At 41.5% G+C, this 12,187-nt stretch overlaps 2 protein-coding genes across 2 annotated transcripts; one reads left to right on the forward strand and one right to left on the reverse strand.

Moving 5' to 3' along the window:
- The first annotated feature begins 3,135 nt into the window (after positions 1-3,135).
- Positions 3,136-6,056, forward strand: LOC147616148 (uncharacterized). Its single transcript, XM_086777939.1, has 3 exons — positions 3,136-3,767; positions 3,853-4,124; positions 6,043-6,056. The coding sequence occupies exons 1-3, from the start codon at positions 3,136-3,138 to the stop codon at positions 6,054-6,056; spliced, it is 918 nt and encodes a 305-aa protein (XP_086634065.1).
- Positions 6,057-7,970: 1,914 nt separating this feature from the next.
- Positions 7,971-11,452, reverse strand: LOC147616149 (uncharacterized). The gene is made up of 3 exons (XM_086777940.1): positions 11,109-11,452; positions 10,326-11,008; positions 7,971-7,994 (listed from the first exon to the last, which is right to left on the reverse strand). The coding sequence occupies exons 1-3, from the start codon at positions 11,422-11,424 to the stop codon at positions 7,971-7,973; spliced, it is 1,023 nt and encodes a 340-aa protein (XP_086634066.1). The 5' UTR covers positions 11,425-11,452.
- Positions 11,453-12,187: the final 735 nt, after the last annotated feature.

A 12,187-nucleotide genomic window follows, 5' to 3' on the forward strand; every position in this document is an offset into this window, starting at 1 on the left:
GAGAAAAACATTCTGCAGAAAAGGAGAACCAGTGCCCATTCGACCAGTTCTTTTTATTTCAAGAATACAAATACTGTTTGTGCCTTGTAGGTGTTAGAATTAAAGGGTAAATTGAGTACAGCTACATGATGATATACTTTTTGGAAAAACCACTTTCAAAATCGGCGCTGAAGCGATGCTGCTCCCCGCGTTTCTCCTTCGCATAATCAGCATTGAAGCGACTTTTGAGACAAGCAAAAATAAAAAACAAAGTGTAAATCCACTCATGCATTCAGATAAGTTTTTTTTTCTACTACTTTATTGGATTTAGGGGAAAGGGTAAGACCCATAAATCCTTAAAAGATTTGGAAATGAGAAAAGCTTGGTGAACAAGCTAATGGTTTTTTTTTAGAACTTGATGTTTTGTGGAAAAAGGTATCCTCTTAGCACATTTAAATCACGGGAAATTGGTCTTGCTTCTGCTTGATTGAATTCTGGAAGTCATGAGCATGTTATGCCATCTTTTGCTTGTGAGATGTTAGAATATTAAGGCAGGTTTTCAGGTGACTAAGAGCTTCTTGAAATGATGGTTTTGATGGCACTGGATGTAAAGAATGTAACTGGTCACATGTATATTGGAAAAATTTGAAGGTTTTGTTATGCTTACATGTGAATGGTTCAAAGGATTTGGAGAAAGGAGTCAGAGAGAAAAGGAACAAACACTTGGTATGCAATTTTGTGCAATCATCAGAATGAATTCAAGGATGTATTGAGGTGATTCGACACATGTATATGTCATTGAAAATGGTCATATTCAATACTCCTTGGGAAATTTTGTGTGTGAGTTTCCTTGTTAGATTTGGTACCCACTCTCACAGCTAGAAGTCTCGTACTTTCCTGGTTGTACCGCACACGTCACGACAGCGTGTATTGAACGCGTGTATGGCAGCAGTGTCTTGTAGTGCATGTTTTCAGAGTGACCACCAGCCTAGTCTCGTGCCCGGACATTCGTGGGCGAGGCCCCGAGTGAGAAACCCTGCCTCGCGCATGATGGGGCTGCTTCCGTTGTCAGCTACTATCGGGAGTCCGGTGGTGCGCGGAGGGGGCAGAGGGATCTCACATTGCACGGCGGTCGCAAGAGGCATGGACATACTGCCCTGCAAACCACTTATGCTATTGTCTCTCCGCTCGGTTAGGAAAATATAAATCCTCGAAATGGCATGCGAGTCTTGCTCGGCATGTTCGAGTTAAAGCGGAAGAAATGAGATGCACTCATATCTTGAGATTGGGTGAGGTCGGGAATACTAGATAAATAGGAAACTTCCATCAATAAAAACAATTTCTTTGATTAAAAATTCTTCATTAAAGAAGCTTACGGAATGAAAATACATTATGAAAAATGTTTTTTCTGAGTTTTTATTATCAATTTTTGATAAGAATTTGTTTATCCTTATAAGTTTTTAACAAAGCTCTGATACCCAACTATGAGATCCCTCTGCCCCCTCCGCACAGTGGACTCCCAGTTAGCTGACAGCGGAAGTAGCCCCCTCATGCGCGGGGCAGGGTTTCTTACTCAGGGCCTCGCCCACGAATGTCCGGGGACGAGACTAGGCTGGTGGTCACTCCGAAAACCGAAATCGGGAAAATTTCCCATGCTCGGAAAGCGGGGACGATTCCACCTTTTAGAATTTTCCTAACGAATTTTTCTAACGAGATCAAAACCTAAACTATCCTTCATCTGAATAAACTAGATAGAAGGAAACTATCACTGATATAATTTGATCATCTGAGCAATTCAACGCTTTTTTCCTAATCAAGATCAGGCACAGCCATTGATCCACTCAATTGAGAAATTTATCAAGGAATTAACTAACTACTCGAATCCTAGCGTAATCCTAAGATTTTTCAGTTTGATTATTAAAACTCCAGTGATTCCAGCCTATCCGGCCCATGGGTTAGCCACCACCCTACCACTGGAATTGGTAGAACCAAACAAGTACTCACCCACCCATAATTGAATGCATTTCTTAACTTTAGCTTTAGAAAACAGGTACGCACACACTCCTCTTTAAAACTTTAATATAAAAATAATCCATTGACAAAACAGATATGGTCATAGATTTCATAACTCAAAATTTCCATTCAATCCCTTGTTTCACAAAAAGAGTACCACTCTGGACTCTTCGTTTTGGGACTAGCTGGTTAGCAACAACGAGATCCAGTAACAGATTACAATAATCATTTCGTCAACATTCATATATATCTTCCATGACATATGCATAGATGTCCTAAGCACCGCGAGCCCGTGCATTAGGGGAAGGTTGAGGTCTATGGGGGCCCTTTAAGCTGCCATATTATGTTTTTAAGTACTTTTGCTTAAGGACTCTAAGCATACTTTGACTAGGCCTGACAAGGGGATCTTTATGCAATCATTATTTGAATTTCTATTTTTTCAAATATATATTTGCTTGAGCTAAAATGGGGGTAACTTTTTGGTTTCCCCAAATTCAAAATGGCTGGAAAGCCTTCCCTCCTCTCTTCCCTCCACGTTTAGGTCCCCCCCCACTTTCTCTCTCTACATTCTCTCTCTAAGATGCCCTAGTTTCTCTACCACTCTCTCTCTTCCCCTTTCTCACATTTGGGTGTGCCATGGCTCTGCATCTCTGATTAGTAAGCTTCCATAACCTCTGAACTTCCAAATGCAGATATCTCACACTCTCTCATCCTCCATGCCTCATCTTTTTATCATTTTCTGCTCTCTCTCTCTCTCTCTCTCTCTCTCTCTCTCTCTCTCTCTCTCTCTCTCATGTCTTTCCCCCATTGAAGTGTAGAAAATCCCTCTGTCAACCTCCATAGCTTCAAAGCTTACCATTTTCCATTCTTGCATTCTTTACCATACATATCCCCTACTTCTGTCTGCAATCTACATCTCTCTCTCTCTCTCTACTGCATTATGCTGCAAAACCTCAATCTACCATTTTCTATGCCTCTTGCCATCTTCCTTGTCCTTTCTCCTATTACCTAATCAGAAGATCTATGACCTTCTAATATTTTTTACAGCAAAACTTCATTGCACTCTCCTCAGAATACCCTATCCTCACTCTTGCATTGTGTTCTATAAGAAGCTCTTTTCAGCATTGCCTAACCCTAAAGAAAATGCCACTTGAAGATATATCTAACACAGCACCAAAGTGCAGGTTACATGTAGATTTGGCTGCTAAGTATGCTACAATCCGCAGCACAAAATCAAGTGGTGTGACCGATGTGCCATTGGGTACTCTTCGATCACAAGGGCGAAAATGTATTGACCTCTGGACGAATGGATTCATATACCCTATTGACCCGCTCACCAATGCTCCACCTCATTTTGTTAATATCACTACATTTCTTAGTTATGTAGGTGATGGAGCTAATGGTCTATTTGGCTATTGTAGGAGGCTTTCTTTTGTTGCAGCTCAGGAATCGCATTCAAGACTGCATTTCCGAGGCTTATGGCTTGAGTTGCAGAAGCAACACAAGAAGGACATTGATAGGCTTGAAGAAGTGGTGAACAACTTGAAAACTCAGAATCAGGAGCTCCAGCAGAACAACTTTTTGCTTAAGCAGGCCTTTGATACTGAACGGGACAAGGTGAATGCAGCCAAACAGGATGCACGAAACAAGCAACGACATCTTGCAAGCCTGAAGAAGCTTCCAGTAGGCTTTCGACAACGGAAAAGAAAGCGTCAGTCCCTAGAAACCTTGGCAATCCTAAGTGGAGCAAGAAAACGTCGTGTACGAGCAACAAGGTAACTTCTATTCTTGCCATTGTTTTGCAGGCCTTTCTGTTTTGTGAAACATATTGATGTTATTTTGTATTTATGTTCCATGTAGAGATATTGCTGGGGATATGATGGGATATGAAGGTGGTGCTGAGGAATGTAGAGCAGGCATATTGAAACATGTTGTTAAGTTATCAGACATATATAAGCTGCTAGAAGATCCCACATGCAAAATATCTAAGCAAATCCGAAACAGAATTTCTGGAGAGCTGCAAAATATGGTAAGCCCCATACAGATTATGGATGCATGTGATAGTGCTGGTGTCAGTAGGAAGGGATATGAAGCCATCTACAGGGTGTTTACACTAGGTCATCGTGCTAAAGGTTTTCTTCGACCCATGCTACCAACTCCATACAGTGTAACCATGGCAAGAAAAAGTGCAAACTCAGAAATTGCGACCATGTTAGGTGGCTACCGTCATGTGGAGGATGCTCTGCCTGTATGTACTACAAAGGTATTTGAATACAACAAGTACAACAATGTCTTTATTGATTTAAGGACCCTTCAAAGAGCTATGATTTCTTATTATGGTCTAAGCATTGAGGAGTGCCAAGGTCAGGCTGTGTTTGTGTTAAAGCTTGATGAGTGTCAAATTGTAAAAGGACGAAAATTAGAAAGAGTCAGCCTAACACTTATGAACAGGGCTATCAAAGGAAATATGGAACAGGATGATAATCTTCTTGACTGTAGTGCACAAGCCTCAAATTCCAACAAGGGAAGTCAATCTCAGGGAAAAGATTACTATGGAGTGTAATCAGAAAAGAATATATGGTGGTTGGCAGCATTTGAGCTTCCACAGGAGACGAATGATACATTGCGATGGTACCTTACCCGAACAGGCATCCCAAATGTCATATCATTGCAATCAAAAGGAGAAACTTTGCATGTGGAAGATGTAGGAACATTTACAGTTGAGTGGCACATGGCAGGTGATTTAAAGACATTGAAGTGTATGCTGGGATGCAAGCTAGGAGCAAATACTTTTTTTCCATGTATTTATTTCTGCCATTCAAAATCAGAGTATATTGATCGCGGCAAAGCTTCAGGCAAGGTTGCAGCCACCAAGACAACCAAATCTCATGCAAAGGGCAAGAAAAATGTACAACCAACTTCAATGAGTGCAACGCAAAACAAAGATCCAAAGAAACCTATGCAGTGGGTTAATGGCATCATGAATTGTAATACCAATTGTCCGCCTAATCGTGATCAAGAAGATATCTCATGGAGACCTATATTAGAGATTCCACTTTCCCGTGTTCATATTTGCACGCTTCATGCTAGGTTACGCATAATGGACAAATTACTGAAGTTACATATCAATTATGCATGGAATATGGAGCCTGAACATCTTCGCAACGAATGCATCAGTAAGCTGGAAGATGTCCTTTCAAGTGTGGGGCTTCATGGTGGTGCTGTAAAGTTGACTAAGGATACTAAAAAGTCAGGACCGGGTCAGGATAATCCAAACAAAATATGCATGGGTGGGTCCAAAGCAAGACACCTTCTCTCAAATTACGAGGGGTACAATAGTCACACAAAATATGAATTATGGAAGGCCATTTGTGAATGCACCACTTATCGTGGGAATAATGCAGAGCTTGGTCTCAAGCGGGCAAGGCTGTGGGAGTCACTTGACAAAATGATTCAATTGCTAGAAAAGGCTCCACTTGTTGCTGAGGAGATTGCAAACTTGAAGACTGCAATACATACATTTACTCAGCAAATGGTTGATGCATGGGGAGAAACACATATCACCCACTATATGGTATTTACCTTTCTATCTATTTACTGATATTAATCGCCAAATAGTAAAATTCTGATATGATCTTTGTTGCAGCACATTATATTTGCCCACGCACAGTTTTTTCTCGACGAATATGGTCCAATGGCAATTTGGAGCACCCAAGGAATGGAGCGCTCTCATTATCAAGCTAAGGCAGCATACTTTAAGAACACGCGACATGGTGGAGGTGGTAAGGAAAAAAGTAATGCCTTGCATGAGATGTTTAATTGGTTTTATCGCAGTTTGGGAGGTCGACGCCGACAGAAACCAAAAGGGCAGGTGTCATTACTACGAAGGGTTGTAAAAAATGTCAATCGAGCAATTGCATGGCGAGCATCAAGTGCCGTGCATGGGATGCGTGAGTGGTTCGCTGCGCGGAGGCGTATGGGTCGAAAATGGGTTCCATATTAGAAAATTGTAACCTTTTTTAAGTTAGAGCTTTTTTTATTAATGTCGAGATTTTTTTTATTAATAAGTTTTTTTTCAAAAACTATATAAACCTGTGAAAGTGAGTTTTAAAATTACATTTTCACGTTCATTCACTCGTGTAAGTCAATGGATGGCTAGAACTAAGCACACTGCACGCAAAACTGAGAACCCAAACGTACCGTCTGGTGCACACAACTTAATACACGCAGTAGCCGCGGCACAGGCATTTCAACAAGTGCAAAAACGTATCAAAAAGAAGCATACAAGCATGGACAGAGAGGTAGAGACCCGACAGGAAGATGTACAGTCGGATGTGTTCTCAGGACTGGACAATATTGAGGATGTCTCCAAGCAGCCTGGAGACACAGGCTCATTTAGAGCCACGCGTACACCATTCCCCCGACCTCTCTCAGAGGCTGAGCAGCAGGAGCGTGTGCTGGAAGAGCAACAACGCAAGATTGATGAGGAGGAGCATAGAAGAAGAGAGCAACAGCAAGCCCTATTCCCTCAGCAGCTACAAGAGGAGCTAAGGGTCGCATTTGAGGAAGACCAGGAAGCACTTCTGTGTATTGAGCAAGAGCAGTTTCAACAGGCTGCTGACTTCTATGAAGCAGAGGAAATAAGCCATCGTGAAGAGCTGGATAGGCTCTTAGCACAAACACTACATGAGGAACTTGAGAGGCGTCAGCCCCCGTCTCCACCTAAAAAACAAAGAATAAAGATTCGTGTCAAGAGAAAGAAGGAACGTGCAAAGAGGCAGCAAGAGGTGGAGATGGAAGAGGAGGATCGACGACAAGTAGAGGAGCAAAGGGAGAGGGAAAGACTGGAGCAGGAGGAGCAAAGGGAGAGGGAAAGACTGGAGCAGGAGGTGCAAAGGGAGAGGGAAAGACGGGAACAAAGAATTCAAGAAGCACGCAGATTAAAACAAGAACAAGAAAAGAAGAAGGCAGAAGCAAGTAAGAGAAGACTAAATCTAGATCCAGCCGAGCAAGAAAGGCGAAAAAAATTTAGAAATGATAGACAGCCATGGGAAGAGAGGTCGCATCCACCACCACCCCCTGTAGCCAACAAGAAGAGAAGATGGAAACCAGGGACCGTGGCTCTGCGAGAAATCAGAAAGTACCAAAAGAGCACAGACCCCATCATGGCGAAGGCCCCCTTTGCAAGAGTTTTAAAAGAAGTCATCGACAAGTACAGTGACAGGGTCACTCGGGTACAGAGTACGGCACTATAGGCCCTCCAAGAGGCGTCAGAAACAATTTTGGTCTCTCTGTTTCAAGATTCGGTGCTGTGCCATGCTCACGCCAAAAGGGTGACCCTAAAGCCTGTTGACATGGCACTTGCACTACGTTTACGTCAGGATAAAGCGCTCCATAAGGAAGGCTTTATAGGATAGGATTAAGCTTTTAGGCGGCGGCCTTTGTGCCTTTTGTAATCTCGACATTGTAATACATTTTTTTGAATCTATAAGATATTGTCAATGACTCGTTAACCAACGTATTCATTTGTTTCAACTGTTATAAAAGCAGACATTTCATTTCTTGTACTGTTGTTTGAATGAGAGAAACTGTTGATCATGTATTAAGAGCCTTAGTTAAACAGGAACAAAATTTATATTACTGATAAGGTGATTGTGAAACATTATCTTGTTATACGTGGCATTGTTGTTGGCATTGAACAGAGGATCCTTACATAGTGCAGAAACAAAATTATATTGAATTTATTTTCGGTCCGAAAAAAAGGCTTAAAGCTCAATAAGGCCTTAGAAAAGCTCAGGGACAAAAAAAAAAGTTATTTGGGGCTCAAAATCACCTGGTGAAGTCTGGCATTAGATAGAACATTTTTTAAAAAAGCAACAGTTTTCTTTTTTTTTATGGTTCTAGGCAGAGTAATCATCAAAATAAAGTGCACACAATGCATTTTTGTGTGAAAAAATGATCAAAAAAAGGGCTGTGCGCTACGGCGCGAATTTAAGCCTAGCCTGCAATTTGAAAGGCTGAAATTCGCGCCATAGCGCACAGCCCCTTTTTTTTTATTTTTTGACTCTATCCAGCATTATGTGCACTTTTTTGATGAAAAATATGCTTACAAATATCAAAAAACATAAAAAATTCTGATTTTTTAAAAATTGTTCAGATTTTGTACTGCCAGATTTCAGCTTGATGTTAAGTGACATTCAAAGAACAAATATTTGATCATTATCAATGAAATTTCCTACACATTCACATGCCTGCCAAAAGTTTAGAGGGCACAGTGCTGACACAACAAATAAACAAGAGAAATGGTTCAGACTTCTTAGAAACATTACAATTAAAAAAGTATACATTTTGTATTGATTTCGTAGAAAGAAAATTACAAGTTCCTGAGAAGATTTCTGAGAGCTTCTTTAGCTTCATCACTCTGTGTGGTTTTCTCACCTAGGCTATTAGCTATAATAATAGGATTGGTTACACCTTTGGAGATTGAAGTGGCACAGTGGCTTAGCACGTGGCCGGTGTAGTTGCCTGCAAATGTGTACATGGCTGCCTCCCTGCTAATAAGTATACATTTGTTTGCATTATTTGCTAGCCCATCTTCGGTGAGAACCCCACTTAGAGCTTTACACTTGATGAGCTCTGCTTGTGCCTCCTCAGAGTACTCTAAATGGATTACTCAAATAAATGATGGAGAGAGGCTAGGAAGGTAATGAATCAGGGAGGTGTCTCGTCCATCGGATTGCACACGAACTCCACCTCCACGTGCAACAAACTTGTCAAAAATATAAGCTTTCTACAAGAGAAAAAAATGAGGTGTTAGTAATAACTCACTTATAAATATGAAGGCACAACTTTGATTTAAACCCACCTCAATGTCATCATCACATTGGCTAATGCGTGGGTTGCATATGTCTATACTGCTTCCACGCTGCTCAACTGATGTATCTACATGCAAGCGCTTATGTGGTTGAAATGCTTCTTGAGGGACACTTTCATACTCTGCTGCTACATTTTCTATCGCAACAAGAGCATTGGAAACAGTTTCCTCAATTGTACATTCTGTATCATAACCTTGGAATGCTAGCGCTTTGGTAAGATCATGGTCATCAAAATCAATCTGTACACCTGCAGTCTGTTGCTCAAGTGTGTCTTCTTTGCAGAAACCAGACCCAATTGCTAATATGCTTAAGGCCTCATCCTCCCTTAACCCCAAGGATTTACAAATGTCATCAAGGAAAAGAAATTCCTTGTTATCCATGATGATGGGATTCAAAGTGGTTACATCCAACTCAGGGATCTCTTCCACAATTTCATCCCCTTCGAGGTCACGATGAGGCTCTTCATCCTCAGTTGACCCTTGTTGGAGAAGCACCAAGGCCATGGACGCTTCAGCTTCTTCTGAGAAAACCTCTTCCACCTCGCCTTTGGATTCCTTCACAAGAGCTACTTCCTTTTTCACTACCTTTCCCTTCTTTTTTTCTGTATCCCTGGCTTCTTGCAGAAACAGTGCTAACGTCATATCCCATGAAAGGAAGGTGGTGCCTACATTACCAACCTGCAATTCATAAACGGTGTCATCATCTGCAACCCTATAATTGCTAGATGTAAGCCCTTTCAAAAATCGGTTGAGCCTGAATCGGAACGACTTGTCACCATGGTACAGATGCCTGATTAAGTCCACTGGAACCCATTTAGTGGTGGATTCAGGCAATTGCACGACATATTATGCCACTACATCATTCATGTACTGGACCTGCTCTTGAAAAGCCTCTGCATGAAGGTCTATAGTTTTTTGCATATCGATCACCCCCTCAAAAATGGCGATGTTCTCACCTGCACCTGTTTTTCTCAAGTTTTGTGCGTAGCGAGTTAGAGCTTGAAGCCATGGCGGGATATTGAAGGGAAATAGAAACTGCAAGATCTTAAGAATGAAATGAGCTTTATAGAGCAAAACCTATTCTTATAAAGCATTCCACTATAAAGTTTAATAAATTTATAGAACATACTTAAAAATTTTAAAATTAACAAAATTAAAATCCAAATTGCAGTGAAATACAGAGGACATTGGGACTATGGTGCAATCAATAATTTTGTATTCAGAAGTACACCGCTACAAATTATCGCCCAAAATCACTCAAAATGTTACCTAAGTCTGCAACTTAACAGTCTTTCAAGCTAAGGACCCTAGGGGGCTCCAATGACACACAGAGTGTATGTTTCTCTGACCTTTGACGCATGGGTCGATTAGAAACAACAAACTTGAATTGGTTCCTTACATTAAAGGACATGACAATACGATCTCTCAACTGAGCAAAATTCCAATCATCATTAACTACCACTGTATGCTCCTCTCCTGGGTGAACTTCAATATGAGGTTCTACCTCCTCCCTAGCATAGAGATCAGAGTCCAAAGCCTCCCATTCACCATGCGAGCATTTCCACCTTCTAATAGGGTACACCATAGTTAGATTTTGCTTGCCTATCTGATACCTGCATCTTACCATTGACATTACCGCTGAGCACTTTATTACATCGCCCTTATGTTCTGCCACCTTGGTGGTCCAATCGCCTTTTAGAAATGTATCTAGAGCTTCAAAGGCCCCATCTTTGCTTATCCACATTGTTGGGGTGCGATGGAACTTGCCTGCTTTGAAAATAGCAATAAACACATGTAAAGGCATGAAAAGAGATACACTTATCCTGTGGGATCCATATGCAGCCTTTAGGCTTGACTGAATGTCATGGAAAATCCTGCGCTGAAAGCTCTCCATTGTAGTGGGGTCTGGAATGGGCCATTCCGGGCTATTTAGTGCAGGAGGAGAAATTGGCTCAAGTGCTCCAAACCTTCCCCTCTGTGGCACAACATATGTTGCAGCAATGAAAAATACTCCTCTATTTGCAAGTTCGGAACTTGTTTCCCCAGCATACATAAGCCTACCTAGATCAACATGACATGCTTCGAAGGTCCCTGTAAAACATTCTAGAGGCTGCCATTCCACACATGTTGAAGGGAAAACATCTGCATACAATAGAATACATTGGAGTTCTTGATATTCACATAGTCTTCATGCAAGCATTTCTCCAAAGCAAAGAAACATTAAACAAGGACTGAAACTTACAGTTAGTTGGGAACCGTGGTGAGTTCTCATCTTCAAGATGTATTTGGCTTGAGGTGTAAACATGTTGCACCTTTGCAAGCCGCTTTCCATCCTTGTTGCAAACTTTGAATTCTAAGATCCTTCCTTTCCAGTGATGGCTTGTGGAAGCCATGTGCCTTCGAGGAACCTTGTGTGCACCCCTCAAACTGGGCTGCATTGTTATCCACATGAACCGCTTAAAAACGGTAGGAATCCAATAACCTTCATCATCCTGTACTGTGGAAATAGCCATGGACTCGATAGTGGATGATGGCCTGCGTACACACTGAAGAGCCATAGATGGCCCAAATGAAAAGAAAGTGAATGTTAAGAATATGGCAAAAAAGCAAATACCTGCTCAGAGACAGAGAGAGAGAGAGAGAGCTAGCTAAAGCTTCAAAGAAGTTTGCTGCAAATCCATACACACACACACACAATACACAGACACACACACACACACATGCACACACACACAGAAAGCTAAACCTTCAAAAGAAAGCAAATGAGAGATTGCATTAGGTGCCTGCATGCAGAGAGAGAGAGAGAGAGAGAGTCTGATAACAGAGCTTCCTCTAGAGAGAGAGAGAAGGGCTGATAACAGAGCTTCCTCTGAGTAGCTGGTAGCAAAGAGCTTTCCTCAAAAGAAAGCTAATGAGAGATTGCATTAGGTGCCTGATTGCACACAGAGAGAGAGAGACCTAGAGATAGAGTCTGATAACAGAGCTTCCTCTAGAGAGAGAAAGAGGCTGATAACAGAGCTTTCTCTGAGTAGGTGGTAGCAAAGAGCTTTCCTCAAGTTGGGGATGAAGATAGGGCTGCAAGTGAGGGTGTAGTGAGTGGTAGATGGGGAAAGTGGGTTAGTCTAAAAGGGAGGAGAGAGAAACACGCCCCTACTTTTGGAGGGAAGAGGGAAGTGAGGGGGGGTAACTTTTTGAAACTTTTCCTTTAAAAAAATATTTTAAAAAAAGATATTGAAGATTTTCTTTGCTGGCAGATCTGAAAAAGGTAAGATTCCACCTTTGACCACAAGATTTAGGGTCTTAATCAACCCAACGTTTTTG

This window comes from Cibotium barometz, chromosome 39, assembly GCF_041138505.1.
Source record: "Cibotium barometz isolate CiBa-2024 chromosome 39, ASM4113850v1, whole genome shotgun sequence".
Taxonomy (NCBI): Eukaryota; Viridiplantae; Streptophyta; class Polypodiopsida; order Cyatheales; family Cibotiaceae; genus Cibotium; species Cibotium barometz.

Bases quoted from the DNA above. Each gene is read 5' to 3' on its own strand.
- LOC147616148 (XM_086777939.1), top strand. From the start codon at position 3,136: ATGCCACTTGAAGATATATCTAACACAGCACCAAAGTGCAGGTTACAT. The intron at 3,768-3,852 runs GTAACTTCTATT...TGTTCCATGTAG, and splicing joins CGTCGTGTACGAGCAACAAG to AGATATTGCTGGGGATATGA.
- LOC147616149 (XM_086777940.1), bottom strand. From the start codon at position 11,424: ATGGCTCTTCAGTGTGTACGCAGGCCATCATCCACTATCGAGTCCATG. The intron at 11,009-11,108 runs GTAAGTTTCAGT...TATTGTATGCAG, and splicing joins ACCACGGTTCCCAACTAACT to ATGTTTTCCCTTCAACATGT. The intron at 7,995-10,325 runs GTAGTTAATGAT...TTCAAATTGCAG, and splicing joins CAGGAGAGGAGCATACAGTG to GCTAGGCTTAAATTCGCGCC.